At 38.2% G+C, this 20,205-nt stretch overlaps 3 protein-coding genes, 2 non-coding genes and 1 pseudogene across 5 annotated transcripts; 1 reads left to right on the top strand and 5 right to left on the bottom strand.

Moving 5' to 3' along the window:
* LOC121758920 overlaps positions 1-20,205 on the bottom strand; it is a 126,407-nt pseudogene that overhangs the window by 95,521 nt on the left and 10,681 nt on the right.
* LOC121758928 (MFP1 attachment factor 1-like) lies at positions 3,067-3,811 on the bottom strand. Its single transcript, XM_042154366.1, has one exon. It carries the CDS (start codon positions 3,772-3,774, stop codon positions 3,241-3,243), a length of 534 nt encoding a protein of 177 aa, XP_042010300.1. The 5' UTR covers positions 3,775-3,811; the 3' UTR covers positions 3,067-3,240.
* TRNAG-GCC lies at positions 6,195-6,265 on the bottom strand. Its single transcript has one exon. It is a non-coding gene; the product is annotated as a tRNA-Gly (tRNA).
* LOC121758924 (G2/mitotic-specific cyclin C13-1-like) lies at positions 11,893-14,208 on the bottom strand. Its single transcript, XM_042154360.1, has 6 exons — positions 13,603-14,208; positions 13,086-13,318; positions 12,816-13,002; positions 12,585-12,734; positions 12,361-12,495; positions 11,893-12,265 (listed from the first exon to the last, which is right to left on the bottom strand). Exons 1-6 carry the CDS (start codon positions 13,939-13,941, stop codon positions 12,203-12,205), a joined length of 1,107 nt encoding a protein of 368 aa, XP_042010294.1. The 5' UTR covers positions 13,942-14,208; the 3' UTR covers positions 11,893-12,202.
* Positions 15,489-15,559, bottom strand: TRNAG-GCC. The gene has a single exon. It is a non-coding gene; the product is annotated as a tRNA-Gly (tRNA).
* On the top strand, positions 16,743-19,735 carry LOC121758921 (metal transporter Nramp2-like). Its single transcript, XM_042154357.1, has 4 exons — positions 16,743-17,545; positions 18,305-18,441; positions 18,523-19,175; positions 19,430-19,735. Exons 1-4 carry the CDS (start codon positions 16,932-16,934, stop codon positions 19,640-19,642), a joined length of 1,617 nt encoding a protein of 538 aa, XP_042010291.1. The 5' UTR covers positions 16,743-16,931; the 3' UTR covers positions 19,643-19,735.

The raw sequence follows: 20,205 nt of genomic DNA, 5'->3' as shown, positions 1-20,205 counted from the left end.
CATAACTCATGTTATAATCTGAATCTTAATCTGCAGGAGACCCAAGTTGACAAAATATAGTATATATGGGATGGAGATTGTTCTCATTCTGCTATAGCTGTATAGAGGATTGATATGCTGGCCGACAAATATACGCGCTTCGTGAGCAACCAGTAACGTGGCAACGCCATTATCAATTTTCTCTCTTCATTTTTAATTCCCTCTTTTCTCTCTCCTGTATCTCCTCCTCTCTCCTCCTCGCCCCTTTTCTCCTCCTATGTCCATCTTCATTTTCTGATCTGTGATCTGCCATCAATTTTGTTGTGCAATTTTAGAGTCATATGAAAATTCCTTCATTTGATATGTTTTATCGTCCTGGAAAAATCTCGTTGTCATCTTCCCTATTCCCCTATTCTTTCTTGTAACTTACTTTTTCTATCTGCAACCTTTTTTTTGGATCTTGAAAACAATTTCTCAGTCTTTAGCTTAGACTGACAAGGGATTACTATTGTAGTAGATGTAATTGCAAAATCTAATCTTCGTGTTTTAGTGAAAGAAAATATATCAATACGAGTTTAAATGCAGAACAAGAATTTTTTTTCCTTACAGAGATCTATTAAATGAAAACATATGTAAAAGCTTGTACACTTGATTTCACAAAATCTGAGGAAAAATTGGAAGAAACCCATTTTGATGAAATCATTAAGTGCATAAATTCTTTGACAGATGCAAAAATAAGTCCATGGGAATTGTAGGAACGATTTGTATACATTAAATAGTTAGAAGTATTGATTCTATGGTGAAAAGCTCCTTGATAGAGTTAGGAGAATTTGGTGAGAAAGAAAAATTACAGACGAGAGAGAATGAAGCCATGGTTCACAAATTTTACTCTTTTAAAATTATAGATAGGAATGAGATGATTTAGAAGTCGGTTGAATAAAAAAATAGAGATTGCTATAATTGAGTATACAAGAAATTCGAAAAATAGATTTAGAGAAGAATCTAGATTTTGCTGAATCGTAGTGAGAGAGGGGGATAGAGAATGAGCAGAAATGATGAAGGAGGGGAGGGGAGAGGAGAGATGAAATTAGAGAAAAAGAGAGGAAATTGCTAATGACGATTGCCACATCATTTGTCGCTCACCAAGCGCCCACGTTGGGGCGCCTAGCAGAACAATCCTCTAGCTTTATATACTTTTTTTTACTTAAGATTGTTAATTTTAATCAAGTGATAAACTCAATATCTTTACAGTGTAACTAAAGTCATCCGGTGTTAAATTGATTCATGGTAAATTTGCTTATAACTTGCTCCAATATAAAAGACTAATCATCCTCTTATGAGTGTTATAAGGTTATTTTGAAAATGGGAAAATTTTGAAAGAGTTAAGATAAGAATATTGAATATGTACTAAAGAATTGAGTGAATTAGTCAAGACATTATAGATGAAGAACGACTTTCTTGTACAAATATGAGTATATATCAAAAATCCAGGATGTGTAAGAAAATCTACAAAAGGCCTTCTTCATATATGGAGTCTTTTTTTGTTCATTCGACAGACAAATTTGACATTTGATTTGGTAAAGAAAAGAAAAACTAGAAGGCACTCACTCACACAGTCTTACAAGATACAAAAGATATTAAAACTATGAGCCTGTAAATTTTTAATCGTAACAAAGTTTTTTCTACACTTAAATCCACACAGTACCAATTCAAAAGAACACTTCTAAATAAACATGCCAATAATGTGGAGTGCTATATGATATGCTAAGACAACGGTTCTATTGAACTCGGGGTGTTGCACCACAACTCCTCCAGTCAGGTGAATCGAGGCCGCAGATTGAATACCTCATAAAAAAGTTAACAGAAAGATTAACCAATTTTAACTTGAATTGCACCCTAAACTGTAACAACACTCTTCAATTGAAGATGGCCACCATAAAAATAAGTCATGAAAGAGGCATATTTCAGATTCTAGACAACAGTGTAGATCAATTATCATGGACACCTAACTCAGCAGAATACTTATTCCAATATCTTATTCACAAAATGAGAACATCAGGAGGGGGGTGGGGGCTGCTTTACATGTGATCTAAACCCTGCTGTCCAAGGCCCCAGGCAATCACATTTCTACCTGTCTCACCTTTTTTAGAAGCAACACAATAAATTCAACTAAATTCCTACACCCGTCCCGTCAACCAAGTGTGGGGTTATAGGAGGAGATCACAGCGGTTTGGTGATATGTTCGACTTTACAGCCACAACAACATTCACTGCTTCCCATTCTCCTATGCCACTTTATATTGGCCAAATGCATGTTGTAAATCAATCCACCTAACTTTTGAATCACCTGACCTAAGCTATGTCCCTAGGAACTCGACACTATCCTAAAATAGGATATGGCTCCCTATGATAAGCTGATTAGAGGTAGTCTTGCTTAGAAAGCAAAGCTAAAGTGAAGTCGTAAATGTGGAAGAAATTTCTGGATACAAGCCACTAATCTACCTGGATAAAACCCCACTAACCTTGGATCCATCATTTAAAGGTAACAATAGACCCAACTTAAAGCCTACTCAAACACCAACTGCAACCAAAAGCAAAGGCCTTTACCGCCCTACACTGTAAAGTGTAAACCAAATGTGACAATTAATTTGGACTAGCTAACTACAATCTCAATGTATAGCAACATGAAGTGCTTGGAAGGAAGGTTCTGATAGCAAGTCCATCCAAACATCTGAATAAACAGGCATATCACTCCTCACCGAACGCCCAGCAAAAGATCAAGCGTAATAAAGATTCAACATGATATCAACTCCATTTACATATCCCATATGAACCTCATTTACTGCAAAATGCACATGTGACAGGCACTGAAAGCGGTGAATAATTACACACCACACCACTGCAAAGCTAATGGCATGGAGCAATCTTTACAGCTATATGTAATGATTCTCAAACTAAGAATTACCAAGTTGAAGTCCATTATCACCAATTAGCATCAAAATTTCAACAAGATTTCAATTTTTAAGCATTACATTGAAATTCCAGTTTAACTAAAGCACAAAATGAGAAATCAAGAGGCAAATTTCGATAAAGAGCTAAATAACCTAATATATATATATATATATAGAACAAAGCATCCACATTACATAACAGTAATAGTATACCAAGTAGATCCCCAATCTCATCATAACAAAACATCGGCATGACATCACTAGCGAAAAAATAGAAATTAAAGCGAAAATTTAAATAGCATGTCAGTTACTCATTCATCATCGGCAACAGACTCGGTTTTCTCGCTCTGCGGCGGCGCGGATGACCCCGCGTCCTCCTCCTCCGCCTTGTGCGGCTCGTCGGTCGCCGGCGCAGGCTCCGGAGCAACCGCCGAGTCTCCAGATCTGGCCTTCACGGTGTCAAGCATCCGCTTGCTAATTTCCTTGGAATAGACCTGCAAAATCTCGATGCCGTCGTCATCAGCAGACACCGCATTTCCAGCGAGCTCGAAGGCCTCCTGCTCGATGAGCTTGGCGGCTTCGACCGCTTCTTCGCGCGAAACGGTGCCGTAGCGCTTGGAGAGAATGGAGGGGGAAGAGAGGGTTTCAATGAGGCGGTTCTTCACGGCCTCGCGCGTGCGGTCGGTCGGAGGCCAGATGCTGAAGGAAACGTTGGGGAATTTGTCGGCGGCGGCGACGGTGGCATTTGGTGGCGATTGCTCGATTTCGGCCATGGCGGTGGTGGGTGAAGGCGGAAGATGTTCAGCTTCGGGATTTTGATTTGGGGATTCAATTTTGTCCGACATAATAATACAACCTCTTTTTATAGGATTGAGTGAAGCTACTTTGGTGCCCGATTCGGTCAATCAACTTCATATTCCTTTATTCATGTTAGTGGGCATGCTAATTGGACATGTTTGCAAACTTTTAATAGATTTTTCGATAGTCTTAATATAAGAATATTCGTCACTGAAAATCGATACCATATGGAACATTTTGAATTATTTTTTAGCCTTTCTCCAACTAGATTTTTAATGAGCTCGACTACAAATTTAATGGTATGTATCACATGAGTCAAATTCGAGCTAGCAAGGACATAAGCTCGAGCATAGCTTTCCATTCTTAAATCTGAAGACTGAATATATATATAGTTGTAGGCCTTGTGGCCCAACTCCCAAAGAAAATAGGTTGGGTTTGGACTATTTTACTACTACTACAATTTAAATTTTATGGTCCATTAACATTAATATTTTACAAGATTCTGTAAATGTGTTTAGGCCCAATAATGTTTTCTGATTCATTGATGTTTTCTGATTCATTGAGCCGAATTAATTTCAAAATAAATAAGAGAAATAAATAAAGTTAACTAATAAAGGTTTAAAGTTAATTAAATTATAAAATACGATAAATAAAAATTTAACCCAAAACCTCTAAAACCAAAATACAGTAGTATAAGGATACAATGAAAAAAAAATTGTGAAAACATCTAATGAAACAAATCACATTTTGTTTATACTATGGATTTTTTTATTTTAAAAAAACTCCTATATGAAGGGAAAATTACAAATAAACTTCTATAGAAAGGAAGAAATAACAACTGAGGGCTCGAATGGGATTTGCTATGGATCTCAATATGTATTTGCTAAAAAAATTTAAAAGTTATATACCTACCAACAAATACTAACTCAAATAACACCTACAAAGTAAAAGTGACAAGTGCCTAATAAAATTCTTGATTAACCACCATAAAACACCTCCACGAAATACTATAAAAGGAACCCTTCTCCCCATTCATTTTCCCACACAACACAAAATATTTTTAGCATGACAAAGGTAACCTCACTCACTCCTTTCTTCTTCCTCCTATGTTTTTCATGCATCATCTCTCTCTGCTTGAGTCGCCCCATTTCCAACGCCGCGGCTGGAAATTTTGGGGAGGAGCACTGGTTCTTGCACCCCTGGCTTTTCGCCCAAGCACCGATGCCCAATGGTGGTTTCAAGTGGCCAATGCCGGTGAAGCACTGGCCATTTTATGCTCAAAGCCCGATGCCTAGCGGTGGTTTCAAGTGGCCAGTGCCTGTGAAGCCCTGGCCATTTTATGCTCAAGGCCCGACTCCTAGCGGTGTTTTTAAGTGGCCAGTGCCAGTGAAACACTGGCCATTTTATGCTCAAGGCCCGATACCCGATGAGGGTTGGAAGTGGTGGCCGAAGAAGGAGGTGACTAGTGATGATACTGAAGGATTTAATTGAAGAGTTGCGGGCGCGGATGACTGCACGGCGTTAGTTTTTTTTTTAATTATGTGATTTTTTTAATGTACCTTTTTTATTTAAATAAAATTATTGCATTTTCATGTATCTGTGTCGTAAGTTGAATTCCGTATTTTGTGTGATTGTTATTTTTATAATTTTGTTTATTGTGGCTAGCCTATAGATAGGCTATTGCTTGTTCAGTTGCTTATCCTGATGATGTAGCAGGAGGAGTTTTTGGTGCTGTCTATTGCCACTGTGGATGCTGTTACTACTAATATCTATCCAAATTTGTGGAAGGTCGAAGGAGTTGAGTTATTGAGTGGGGCCGGGGGAAGATATGAATCTTCCCTGATCTACTTTTTTCTATCAAGTGGGACAAAATTGTTTACTTGTGAAGCATGTGTTTGAATTGAAAAAATAGTCCCTTCGTTCCCTACAAATCGAAACTTTTTTGTTTGGTTCGTCTCCTTAAATTTAAAACTTTCTATTTAAAACATATTTTTTTATATCTTTCTTATTTTACCAATTCTGCAATTAAACTCATTTTAGAGAACTGGGAAATATAAATAATTTTGTAAGCTAATGTGAAGGTTCAGGGATGGTAAACTGGTAATGGTTTGTTACGTTACAATATTACTTTAAAATAAATATACATAAGTTAATAATTTATTTATTACTCAAATATTTTTTTTTTATTTTTGATAATTAAATCTACAAATATATAAATTCTATTCAACAAAATTAAAATCTAAAAGATTATAATCTAGACAAATCTTACGTGGGCAATGGCTATTCTTATGATTTCTTTCCTATGGAAATATAATTACTATTATGCTAATAATTGCACAACGTCAATAATGGAAGAGACCTGTGAGAAAGGATTTAGCTTGATATTGATTCTACTTTCGAAAAAGCTAATGGTCTAATGGAGTTGTGTCTAATCTTATAGCATCAAAATGTTGAAGAACATATTAAATGCACCAGCCGGGAATCGAACCCGGGTCTGTACCGTGGCAGGGTACTATTCTACCACTAGACCACTGGTGCTTCTGGTCTTAGTCCTTCTTTATATCTTATTTCAGGGATGAACGGTGGCTGCTGGACGAGAACATGATTAGTCGGCTCATAATCGAGCCGTTGTTGGATTCGAGTTTAGCCGAAAATAAAAAGCTTCTTAATATTGATCATCAATTGGCTTTAATACGATAATGACATGAAGACAACATACAAGATAGTAGTAGTAGTAAATAACTGCGCATATACAAATTCTAAATATGAGTCTTTTTCCATCCCGACTTTCCCATACTTCTAACAGCACAACAATGGTATCTCTTCAAAAGTTGGCCCCCTTGGCCAAGATATTGGAGTGGTTCAGCACGTTGATGTCATTATTTGGCCCGGAGACATAGAAGTATGCGTGTCATTGGAGACCTCAAGTATTAGCAATCAGTGGTCGTTGGTGAAACCTGATAAGTTTGTAATCTCAGCATAATCATGCTAAAAGAAGAGAGAACTTGAATTTATTTATTGATTCAATCAAAAGTTACAGATACAAGTATGGAAATCACCTTATAAACTCGGTGACATAGGAGATCAAACTAACTAACTAACTCCAGCTAAGATAACTAACTAACTCACTAATGCCAGCTAGGATAACTAACTAACTAATACAAGCTAAGAGTCGAGCTCAGTTCTTCACTTCAAATATCACCTCTTCACTTCAATCATCATCTCGAAGCTTCCATAGATGATCAGCTTCTCGGAGTTGAATCACTTCATGATGATAAATCTGAGAGCCCCCCTCAAGATGGACTATACACCGTTGTAAAATCCTTCTTGGCCAACATATTATGAAAGGGAGTCGATGGCAAAGGCTTGGTGAATATACCAGCAAGCTGAAGATGATTATGGACATGTATAGGCTTGATAACCCCTTTAAGTAGCTTTTCTCGAACAGTGTGGCAGTCGATTTCAATGTGTTTAGTACGCTCATGAAACACCGGATTGGAGCTAATGTAAACTGCTGACTGATTATCACAATAAAGGGGAACAGGTTGCTTCACAGGAACACCAAAATCCTTACATAAAGCCACAATCCAAACTACTTCACAGCATGCCAAAGCCATTGCTCTATATTCTGCTTCAGCTGAGGATATGGAAACCGTGTGTTGCTTTGAACGCCAAGAAATCAGAGAGCTTCCCAAGAATAAGCAGAAACAAGATATGCTTCTTCTTGTATCTAGACATGCAGCCCAGTCTGCATCAGAGAAAATGCTCAAGGATAGATCTGCTTTAGCTGAGTAAAAAAGTCCATGGCCTAGTGTGCGTTTCAAATATTTATTTAAGAACTTTTTCAGCAGCTAGCATATGCCCTGAACAAGGTTTAGACAAGAATTGGATGAGTTTGTTCACTGCAAAGGTGATATCAGGTCTAGTTATGCAGAGATATACTAGACGGCCAATGAGTCTTCTATAGGCAGTAGGATCAGAAAGAGGCTCTCCCTCATCTTGTTGCAGTGTTTTAGATGAATCCATAGGGAAAGCAGAGGGTTTGCAGCCAAGAAGACCTGCATCAGAAACCAGATCCAATGCATACTTGTGTTGTGAAATGAAAATGCCACTGTGATTTCTAGCAATTTCAATTCCCAGAAAGTATTTAGGTGTGCCTAGATCCTTGTATTGGAAGTGGTTAGTGAGAAACTCTTTGAAGCTTGTTATCTGAGTATCATCACTGGAGGCAACAAGTATATCATCTACATAAATGACAACTCCAAAGAATGAACCATCAGAGGAATGTCTGTAGAAATATGAGTGGTCTGATGCTGATTGAGATAAGCCAAAACCAGATAGAACTAGAAAAAACTTCAAATACCATTGTCTAGAAGCTTGCTTAAGGCCATAAAGAGACTTTTTCAGCTTGTAAATAAGCATTCCAGATTCTTGTGGAGTTTCTGGAACAATCAAACCAGGTGGTAGAGTCATGTATATTTCTCCATCAAGTTCACCATATAAGAAAGCATTATTAATATCAAGATGAGCAAGCTTCCATCCATGTATAACAGCTAGAGCAAGAACCATTTTTACAGTAGTAAGCTTAGCAACAGGAGAGAATGTGTCATGAAAATCCACTCCAGCTTGTTGTGTGAAGCCTTTAGCAACCAAACGAGCTTTATATCTCTCTACTGTAGCATCAGCCTTGAACTTGATCTTGTATACCAGTTTGTCCAGAGCCTTTGTCCTAGCGGCAAAAAGCTTAGACATTATTGCATGAGGTGCCGAGTTCGAGCCCTCTTGAGATCAGTTGTAATTTCCTAATATCTATAGTATAGGAGTTTATTTGTAATTTCCTCCCTTATATATGAGTTAATTTAAAAAAAAAGATCTTGTATACCCATTTGCAAGATATAGGAATCTTGCCTGGAGGCAATATTGTAATCAACCAAGTATTTGTCCTTATCAGAGCCTGTAACTCCTCTTGCATAGCCAATACCCACTCAGGATGTTTTGCTGCTTGTTTGTAGGAATTAGGCTCAGTGAGGGTGGAAAGAATGAAGATGAACTTGAGGTAAGGCTGAGACAGCTTGGCAAGAGAAAAATAAGAGGAAATGGGATATTTGGAATCAGAGACCACTGAGTTACATATATAATCAGTGAGGTGTGCTGGTGTTTTGATAATCCTCCCAGAAACAGAATGGTGAGGGTTATTAGGCTGGGAAGTATTTTGCTGCGGCAGAACTTGGGAAGTATTTTGTTGTGGCAGAAGAGAAAGGGAAGGATTTGTATTTGTGTTAGGCTGAGTGTTTTCTGAAACAGGAAAGGGAAAATCTGGAAAGGACGATGGTTTCTGATGTGAAAGTGGAAACTCAGTTTCATGGAAGATAACATTTCTGCTAATGAAAATGTTATTGTTCTCCAAATCCATGACTTTATACCCCTTGTATCCAGAGGGATACCCAATGAATATGCACTTTATGGCTCTTGGTGAGAATTTATTTCTGCTTTTATCTAATGTTGAAGCAAAGCAAAGACGCCCAAACACTTTCAGACTTGAGTATGTTGGGAGTTTGTTGAACAATAGCTGAAAAGGTGTCAGTTTGTTGGGTAGCACATATGAGGGAAGTCTGTTGATGAGAAAAGAGGCGGTAAGAATGCACTCTCCCTAGAATTCTATAGGAAGATGAGATTGAAAAAGGAGGCTTCTTGCAACATTCAATAGGTGTTGGTGTTTCCTTTCCACTCTGGCATTTTGTTGGGGTGTTTCTACACATGAATGTTGGGAGATAGTTCCATATGTAGAGAGTAGAGAAGTAAGGTTGAACTCGGGAGCATTATCACTTTTCATCATTTTTATTCTCTTTGAGAACTGAGTAAGAATGGTGGAGAAGAACTGAGACATCACAGTAGGGACTTCTGACTTTTGGGTGAGCAAAAAAGTCCAAACAAAACGGGAAAAATCATCAACTATTGTAAGAAAGTATTTGAATCCATTGTGTGTAGGAGTGTAGAATGACCCCCATACATCACAATGGATGGTTCACAGAAGCATTGGATACAGGAGAGGCATATGACAGTAGTGATGGATCATAGCAAACATGGTGTGCAGCACCTGTGTCTAAAATCCAAGTAGATAAACTAGAGCATGATGAAGATAAAGTGTTAACAAAGGGGGAGAAGCAGACCGTACCAGGAAAAGGATTATATGATTGTGTAGGCTGAGACTGAGTGAGTGACTGTGGAGGTTGAGTTGGTTCTGGAGTAGTGAGAGAGCTTTGAGTGTGGAATTGACCTTGTAAGAGGTTCACAAGCTGCTGATACTGATCCATACTAGGTAGATTTGCAGCTACAAGCTGAGATCCTTTCCAATGAGAAGAATCAGAGTTATCTTCAACACAATTAATAGATTTATGCTTGTATGAGCTGGACTGAGTAAATCCAGTAGGTTTAAGCTTGTCTCGGCCATATCTTGGGGGAAAGCCATGTAGAAAAAAGCATTTATCCACATTATGGTTAGTTTTACTGACTGCATAGAAACTTGTTGAAGCCTCTGCCAAAGTTTGAAGAAGAAGCACTAGCAAATGGTTGTTCACTTGTAACTGGAGCAGAAGCTGGAGAGTAGGTTGAGGATATTAGTTTTCCATCAATGCGTCGTTGCCTCTCTTCCTGAACAACTAAGGAAAACACCTTAGAGAGTGAAGGCAAAGGAGTAATAGCCAGAATATTGGATCTGATATGCGAGAATGAAGAGTTTATACCGATTAGAAATTGAACTGTGCAATCATCCTCCTGATGCTGATGCTTCAAGCTGCACTATTGCAGGTGCACCAAGAGATAGGCTGAGAATTTTTGAACTCATCCCAAACCGATCTCAAACTGGTGAAATAGCTGCTAACATCAAAGTTTCCTTGGTTGAGAGTCATCAATTGTTGCCTCAATTGATACAAACGAGCAGAATCACCAAGTGAGAACCGATCCTTCAGATCTGACCAGATCTCATATGCATTATCCAAAAACATAATGCTCAAACAAATCTGAGAAGAAACTGAGTTGCGCAACCATGCAACAACCATGCTATTGCACCTGATCCATGCTTGATATAGAAGATCATCGCCATTTGGACGAAGAACAGATCCATCAACAAAAACTAATTTGTTCTTAGCAAGTAGAGCAGTGATGAAGGAACGGCTCCATGTTGAGTAATTGGAACCAATCAACAGCTGTGGAACGAGAACTACCCCAGGATTATCGCTAGGATGAAGAAAATAAGGACTAGAAGTGTCCTCAGAAGGAAGAATCGGAGCACGATTACGTCCATTCATGACGAACAGATCGGCAAAGAGAAGAAATCAGAGAGAATAGCGGAAGATCTTAGTTTGCTCTGGTACCATGATAAGTTTGTAATCTCAGCATAATCATGCTAAAAGAAGAGAGAACTTGAATTTGTTTATTGATTCAATCAAAAGTTACAGATACAAGTATGGAAATCACCTTATATACTCAGTGACATAGGAGATCAAACTAACTAACTAACTCCAGCTAAGATAACTAACTAACTAACTAACGCCAGCTAGGATAACTAACTAACTAATACAAGCTAAGAGTTGAGCTCAGTTCTTCACTTCAAATATCACCTCTTCACTTCAATCATCATCTCGAAGCTTCCATAGATGATCAGCTTCTCGGAGTTGAATCACTTCTTGATGATATATCTGAGAAAACCTTGAGTATCTGTCCTCGATGAGTCTCGATTGACGACTTTGTATAAACGCTTCAAGTATTTGTCAAACTGGTATGCACCTCCATTTGCAAGTTATTGCATTTTTGCAGTGTCGAGCGGCCTAGGCAACCAGTGTTGTAGTGCCTTTATTGGAAGTACTCATCCCTCACTGCCAACGTGTTATCTATGAGCAAGAATAAAGCAGGGCTCATACGGACCACCGACAAAGTATTTCAAGCCCCATGGCAGAATTTCAATATTCAAGTTCTAAATACAAATTAATTTGATTTTGTAATCATAATAATCTATAGAGATTATCATGTGATAAACTAAATCCAATTTAATTATTACATTAAATTGTTGTGGGGGCTTAAGCCCACCCAAGCAAGCCTTCACCATCTCTGCCGCTAAACATAATCATTTCAGTATAATCCACAACATTTTGTTTTGAGCTATGATCTTTTAACTTAAACATTCCAGTCTGAATGAATCTATTCTTTATAGAAAATAATAATACAAAAAATTTCAATACAGATATGTTGGACGAATTCTTGCGTCTTTCAAAAACACTAAGAAGAGCACAAAAGGCTCCATATTTCTACTGAGGAAAACATGTCGAAGACTACCTTGTTAGCATTGTCACTAATTTGACTAAATACAAAACCAATCACTAATTGAAAACCTAGTGTGAAGACGCCGCTCGACCTAATGCTGCAGAATGAAGCCCTTGAAAGGTCTTATGTACACCTCCCTCGATGTTTGAGGCTTCTCTACTGTTGGAAAAATGCCTCTGGGATTTCTGCAGGCGAGGACAATGCAGACACACATTTAAACTGTTGAGAGCAAACCCATTTACAGAGTTAGTCTACAATGAGGATAGTAAGTAGCACCCAATCCAACCAAGAACATAGTGGTGAAATGTACAAACCTTGTGATGATTGTATTTCTCCCTTATAGCAACCAAAGAGCCACCCCGTTTGCTTGATTGCAGATCGTGAAGGATGCCAACACATTCCTTAAGATCTGCAGCTTTGTATCCTGAACTAGATTCTAGGTCCGCAGTCTGGAGAAAAGGAATCACAAAGTTAGCTTACAGAAAGGTCAGATCAAAATCAGATCAGTTGAAGAGATCCAAACAAACGATGTTCGTACCCATGGATTTTGTTCAGGCTGAAGTGTAAACCTTGCTAGGAACATGACTGATGCAGCCACCATTGAAGGCAAGAATTTTACACATTCATAATCCAGCAAACTCAGCTCTGCTAGATAGTAAGCCAAGAACTCAAGTTGCAAGTTCAACGCCTGCGAAAGATTAAGAATATATTAGAATCACTTATCTTTAGTGAAGAATCTATATTGGAAACAAGAAGATCATAAGCTTGCCTCATCATCTTCTTGACAGATTCGGGTGAATTTTCTGAGAAATGTATTTGCAGTGGGATTGCCCATTTCAAATCGGAGGAACTTGAGCACATCAGCCTCCATTTCCACTACATCTTTCTTAGAGTAAGTATTATCCGTAATGTAACAAAAGTCATCCACATGTGGCGGACTAATCTCCTCGTATTTCCTGAGGCAAAGCAATAACACCTCAACATTTGCAACTCAAAAAACTATACATCAAGTTTTTCTGAGCAACATTATGCTACTTACGAGGCAACGAGCATTGAAGAGACACCAAGTAGCTGAAGCCTTTGCCTGTTAAGAGCATTGCACGACAAGAATCTGTCGATGTAGGAAACAGCTAGATACAAGGTATCCGGAAGAAGCGTGTACTCCTCCGCCACCTCAACCAACCAATCTATCAAAACCCCTCTCATGTTTGCAGTTACATCTTTCTGAATTTTCTCCAAGTAATCCGACATTGGCCTTCTCTTAGCCTCCATCTGAATGAAACATCATATCAACTTTATGTCACAAAAAATGAAATTGATTTGAACATTTCTATGGAATTACACCAAATCCATCAAAGTAAGTGCCAACTCATTTCTCAGATCAACAGCGCATAAAGCCCCAACAATTTAGGTAAAAATAAACGCCACAGACTAAATCCCTAATTTCATCCACGACTAAATAAAGAACTAAAGCTAATTATGGATTACCAATCAAAACACCCTCAAAAACCAGAACCAAATTGAACAAATTTCACACTGGATTAACTCTTGCTCACCTCCATACTGTGAAGATACTCATATATATCAGAAACGTAAGCTCCACACATCTGAGGATCATCAGATTCTCCAATCAAATCAATGGAGGGATCGATCTTCACCTCCACCTCAGAGATCTTCAGTTCCTTAGTTTCCGCTACCCTCACATTCCTACGGGGTTTGCTTTTCAGCTTATCATTGACAGCACCGATCTTCTGATCTCGAGAGGGCAACACATTCTGGATATCCCCCAACACAACCCTAGTCCGCTTGCTCTTATCGGCTACCATTGTCTCCTCGGCCGCTCTCTTCCTCGCCGCCAGGCGGGTGACCCTCCCGGTGTTCCCTTGGTCCGCCATTGCAGGATGAGGGAAATGGAGAGCCCGAGAAAACTAGAGGAAGAGAGTGCAAGAGATCAATGGAAGGTCAAGTGCTGTTGTTGTTGGTGGTGGTGGTGAGAGAGCAAATGGGTTTGAGTATATAAGCTGTAAATCGAAATGCCGCCATAGATGCGGAGGTTTGAATTTGGTTGGAGCCAGCGGGGTGAAGAAATCTGACTGAAAATTGAAATCGAAATCGAAATTGAAATTTGGCAATTAGGGCTTTGGATTTTGGGGGGAGCGGTAAAAAATTCAATGTTTTGAATTTGGGAGGGGAGAACTGTTTCCCAGTTAATCGTATTTTAAGAAATTTTTTAATGAGTACTTACCAAAAATTGGGCAATAATTTAAATAATTTGCTTTTTGTGGGACAGATTGATATTGTTCTCAAGAGCGTAACTCCAAATATGGGACCTAAATAATTTCGAATTGTTTTGGAAACTTGTTTATGTTATTAAATTGAGTTTTTAAATTGTCGATGATAAAAATAAAAAATCTATGAAATTAGATTATGAATATCAGATTTATTGTACTCCTACAAATGAAAGGCAGAGTAAAGTTACCTGAGTAAATTAAAAAATCGTCGATATAAAAAATAGATGAAAGTAGAGTACGAATTTCAGAGTCATTGTACAAATAAAATGAGTAAAATTAGCTCAATAAATATATTCAAATAGGGCGGACAAAGAATTAAAGTTCATGGAGTGTTATATCTATTGAATATTTTAACTTATCGTGATAGAAAAATTAAAAATAGATAAAACTAGATTATATGACTTTCAAATTTAATGTACAAATGATCTCAGTAAAATTGCCTCAATAAAAAAATACTACTACTAACTATACAAATTGGGTGGACAAAAAACTGAAGCATATGGTTTTGAGTCTTTTATTATTAAAGAAAAGTTCTTTATTCAATTTTTAAAAAAATTAATATAAAAAATTGAAGAAGCAATTTTACTTGCATGTCACAAAATTAAGTGATAATATTTAAGGTCAAATTATATTTAGAAAATTTGTCAAAAATATATTGTAAAGATATTTATAAAAAAATATGAGTATATGATAAATTTATTAAAAATATATACACTTTAAGGTATTGAGGGTATTTTCGTCCAAAAAAACTTGGAAATAATAAAAAGTACCTCAAATGATACTAACTCAAAGTTCACGGACCTAAAATGATATTTTCAAAGTTCACGGACTTAAAATAATACTTTGGCAAAGTTCGTGGACCAAAAATGATGTTCCCTCTAAAAATAAATAGAGTAGTAGAATATACAAGAAATAGATAAAGTAGTAAGTAAAATTGCCTCAATACAAATATACAAATTGGGTGGATAAAAAAACTAAAACATATGGTGAATTTCAAAATTATGTAGAAACGGATTGACTGAATTAGTTCAACAAAATTATTGAAATAGGGTGAAAAAAAGTACTCAGACATATTCTACATTTCTGCATAATTATCAGAAATTAGGACTAACCCAATAATAAATCCCTTGAAATAATCCTCTTAGTACTTCTGCACCAGCCGGGAATCGAACCCGGGTCTGTACCGTGGCAGGGTACTATTCTACCACTAGACCACTGGTGCTTCTGGTCTTAGTCCTTCTTTATGTCTTAATAGCTTCATAATCGAGCCATTGTCGTGGTCGAGTTCAACTCAATTATAAAAATACTCCTACTAAATATAAATGTTCTCCTCTTCCTCTTCCTCTTCCTACTCATGATGCATTCCAAACATAAAAAGTTATGAGTATATCAGGGGTTATCATTCCACTACATTTCAAATGAATGTATCCAGCTGAAGCATAATGATGTATGACAGAACTTGAACCTTCTTCATACATGATCATATTATTAACCAAGTTGTTAACAAGAATCAATCTTTTTAACTTTTAGGCCCGAATTAAGTTAGACTGCTGCAAACCAACACAATGATAACCCAATTAGTTCGACAATATAAATTTAACTAATGGTACCCAGGCCCAAGCTACATGGCAGATCCAGAATATCTCATTTGCTATACCGGACATGCTTGTTTCTAAATTTTATTACAAAATTCCTATAAAAAAAATAAGAGCATATATCCAACTTTTCAAGGTCAAAGTTTCTAACAACTTATTCCTTTTGTTCGAAAAGTATAGGCCACTATATTTTTTTAACCAAGGTCCAGTCTACTTTTTGTATTAAATGTGCAATTTTTTTTTCTCAATTGATAGTATCTATTAATGTTCTTTAATTGACATTGACAAATCATGATTTTCTCTTGAACAAGATAATTGAGGCCCCATTCAACAGTTTAGTACACTAAATATATTCTCCTACTATTATTTTATTTTTGTAAATGAAAGATGATCATAGGGCAGAGAGAACATATTGCAAACAAAGCTTGTAAAATGTGCTCCACAGTTTAATGCAAAAATTGGTTTATTCGTTATATCAAATTATATGTAATGCGATTTTATAAATTATACTATGTAATTAAGGATCACGCTTACATGATATCACATAGTATTATTTTCTTTTTTATTTATCGAGATAAAATGTCAATTAGAATTTATCAATATTTTGTTTAAAAAGTCTCAAAACAATTTTACAATATGCTCTATGAAATAATCGAGAAAATATGGAGTACATAAAACCGTGAAAGCTAAAACATTACTTTATGTTAATTTTTTTCTATATATACTCATTGTATATTTCCAAAAACATATTATTGCATTAAAGTAAATATTTTTTAAAATCGTACGTGTCAAATCGTTATTCGTCCACGTCAACATATCAACATAACACGTCACTTTCTTCTTCTAAATCTATAAATTCAGTTATCTCCGACACTAGCTTAACCGAATCTGATCTCCCTCACGCGCCACCGCCTGCCACCGTAGGCACTACGGCGTCGAACCAAAATCGAAACGAATTTGAAACAATTTAATAAGCCCAGCAGCAATTCGAAGTATCCGATGAACTCAACCACCTCACCAGACAATCATGCACCTCCGAATCCCCAATTACACGCGCCGCAGCAGCTGCAGTCAAACGAGGATGAATCGCGCCGATTACTGCCCCAACCGGCGAAATCCGACGCCGTTTCGATTCAATCCGACGAGGAGGCGGCGTACGAGGCGCAACAGAAGATCCTGATCGCGGATTTCGAATTGGATTCGCCCAATTACTCGGGGCCGCCGCCGTTCTCGTGGACGAAGCTGTGGATGTTCACCGGTCCGGGGTTCCTCATGAGCATAGCGTTTCTGGATCCGGGGAATCTGGAGGGGGATCTTCAGGCCGGCGCCATTGCGGGATACTCACTGCTGTGGCTGCTGATGTGGGCGACGGCGATGGGGCTGCTGATTCAGCTGCTGTCGGCGAGGTTAGGGGTGGCGACGGGGCGGCACTTGGCGGAGCTCTGCCGCGATGAGTATCCGGATTGGGCGAGGATTATGCTGTGGTTCATGGCGGAGGTGGCGCTGATTGGGGCTGATATTCAGGAGGTGATCGGAAGCGCGATCGCTATTCAGATTTTGAGCCGAGGGTTTCTCCCCCTCTGGACTGGTGTTCTAATTACTGCTGCTGATTGGTAATTTCTTTTCTCTTTTTTTCAGTATTTTACTCGAATTTTTAAACTGTGTGCTTAGTTCTGTTTTAAATTGCTAGTATAAAAGTACTACTCTTTTTTTGTGGATTAGTGGTGAGTGTATTATGAACAGAAATTGGATTCGAGAATGATGAACAGAGCAATTTTTTTACTATAGCTTTTAATTTGAACTGCTTACATTTATGGGTATTTTTGGCGAAATGTCATATTTTGCTGTTTTAGGGAATAGGCATTTTAGCTAATTTAGTCTATGTGGAATCCACCATAAGTTTTCTCTTGTTTCCAATGTCACTAACTTTAGATGTGAGTGGAAATCAAATTCATTTCTGCATAATGGTTACTTTTGAAGTAGAAATTGTTATCTTTATGCCTTTATGTCTATTAAAATGGTTGATGAGAGTGAAAAAGATCCAATTTTGTCCATTTATTCTACAAGAATATGGAAATTTTTACCAACGGGTTGTACCACAGTTGGCTGACCTTGAGGTCACGGGCTCAAACCCTACCGCCCACTGGGAGATTTTCGGCTTTAATCCGCAAACCCGGTCGAGCAGGATTAGTCGCAATGTTCGTTACACCTGCTGTCAAAACCAAAAAAAAAAGAATATGGAAATTTTCTTTTCTTGAAACAAGCAACATTTTTTGGCTTTAAAGGATGTTAGGGCTACACATGTTTATCTGTTTGCCTGCTTTGGTGATGAGTTGATGGCTGATATGTTTTGGTCTGAAATTGCTTTACAGCTTTATATTTTTACTTCTTGAAAACTATGGAGTGAGGAAGTTGGAAGCTGTGTTTGCAGTTCTCATCACAACTATGGGCCTGTCATTTGCTTGGATGTTTGCTGATGCTAAGCCAAGCAGAAAGGAGCTTATAGTAGGTTAGATGCTCTATCATAATCTCAGAATTTAACTCTGAAATGGGTAAAGACTTTCGAACTAAATAATCATGCTCTTAACAGGTCTTTTGGTTCCACGTCTTAGTTCAAGAACAATCCGGCAGGCTGTGGGAGTTGTGGGTTGTGTGATAATGCCCCACAATGTCTTTCTGCACTCTGCTCTCGTACAATCAAGAAAGATTGACCCTAGCAGGAAAGGCCAGGTCCAGGAGGCGCTCACCTATTACTCCATCGAGTCCTCAGCTGCCCTTTTCGTCTCCTTCTTGATCAACCTATGTGTGACAACAGTTTTTGCCAAGGGTTTCAGTGGAAGCAAACAAGCAGAGTATATAGGCCTAGTAAATGCAGGAAAGTATCTAGAGGAGAAGTATGGTGGTGGTCTTTTTCCAATCCTCTACATATGGGGCATTGGATTATTGGCAGCCGGGACGAGTAGTACTATAACTGGGACTTATGCTGGACAGTTCATAATGGGTGGCTTTCTAAATCTCCGTCTAAAGAAGTCGCTGAGAGCCTTGATTACTCGAAGCTGTGCTATTGTTCCAACTATAATAGTAGCATTGGTGTTTAACAAATCAGAATCATCTTTAGATATACTGAATGAGTGGCTCAATGTGTTACAGTCTATACAGATACCTTTTGCCCTCATCCCTCTTCTCACTCTGGTGTCGAAGGAGCAGCTGATGGGAACGTTCAAGATTGGTCCTTTACTCGGGGTAAGCCAAAACTCCATCTCTTCCTCCTCATTTTCCTTCAAATTCATGACTAATAATTAGATTTTTAGATGGCATAGAATCATTATTGGATGGAGTTAAGACAACATGACATTCTGATTTTGAGAAAGGCGACCATTATCTGGTCGCCTCCAGCATCTTGGAATGCAAGTTTCGTGGTTGTGAAATGAATGGATGTCACTTTCTTCTCCTTAATACTGAAGTTAAGTATCTGATACATTGTTGTTGCACTGTAGAGGGCTGCGTGGACGGTGGCTGTGCTAGTGATGGTGATCAATGGATACCTTTTGCTCCACTTTTTCCTGTCCGAAGTCAATGGTCTGTTGATTGGCTTCCTCGTCTCTGCTGGCACTGCAGCGTACGTTGCTTTCGTGGTATATCTCATTTCGCATAGCGACTGTGAGCTGTCTAACTGGCTAAGCCGGCTCATTACCAACACACCTGCTTAATCCTTCCGGGCTCTTGATGTTTTGAGGCGAACCATCGCCCCTCAAAGACGAAGCCTTCGTCTACAAGAAGGTACCGCTCTAACTCATTCGAGATTTGGTTGAATCCCAAATGAAGAAGTTTTGCACCATCCTGTATATGTAGTATGGATATGGAAATAATTTAGAGCAGAACATCAGTGATGATTATTTGAATAGAGAAAATGCCAGGAGCAACTGTAGATTGATTGTGTTGTAATCATAATTCCTCAGTGGATGTAAATTAGTGCATATTTTCTTCATTCTTATCCAATAATATAAAATAAAACGAGTTTCAAACGCCATACCATATTAACTATAACGGGGCATAAGCTAAACAGGTTATGTCACCAGGCTTAGTTGTCCCGAGTCTTGCTTTGACTACGCATCAATTTGCCGCTGGGTTATTGACCAGACAAGGAGCCACTGATCATATTTTGTTTTGATCCTGGCTTATTGCAGGTGACAAGACGACTACATGATCGTGAGATCGAAGTCCAACTGGGCGACGCTATCAAAGTGGCGGCCGTTGCAGTGGGAGACATTTA

This window comes from Salvia splendens, chromosome 12 (genome assembly GCF_004379255.2).
Source record: "Salvia splendens isolate huo1 chromosome 12, SspV2, whole genome shotgun sequence".
Lineage (NCBI taxonomy): Eukaryota > Viridiplantae > Streptophyta > Magnoliopsida > Lamiales > Lamiaceae > Salvia > Salvia splendens.
The sequence above is the reverse complement of the archived record's forward strand: the minus strand, read 5'-3'. Positions and strand labels throughout refer to the sequence as shown.

Bases quoted from the DNA above. Each gene is read 5' to 3' on its own strand.
- LOC121758924 (XM_042154360.1), bottom strand. From the start codon at position 13,941: ATGGCGGACCAAGGGAACACCGGGAGGGTCACCCGCCTGGCGGCGAGG. The intron at 13,003-13,085 runs GTAAGTAGCATA...GCTTTGCCTCAG, and splicing joins TCTTCAATGCTCGTTGCCTC to GAAATACGAGGAGATTAGTC. The intron at 12,266-12,360 runs GTTTGTACATTT...TGCTCTCAACAG, and splicing joins AGAAATACAATCATCACAAG to TTTAAATGTGTGTCTGCATT.
- LOC121758921 (XM_042154357.1), top strand. From the start codon at position 16,932: ATGAACTCAACCACCTCACCAGACAATCATGCACCTCCGAATCCCCAA. The intron at 17,546-18,304 runs GTAATTTCTTTT...ATTGCTTTACAG, and splicing joins CTAATTACTGCTGCTGATTG to CTTTATATTTTTACTTCTTG. The intron at 19,176-19,429 runs GTAAGCCAAAAC...GTTGCACTGTAG, and splicing joins AGATTGGTCCTTTACTCGGG to AGGGCTGCGTGGACGGTGGC.
- LOC121758928 (XM_042154366.1), bottom strand. From the start codon at position 3,774: ATGTCGGACAAAATTGAATCCCCAAATCAAAATCCCGAAGCTGAACAT.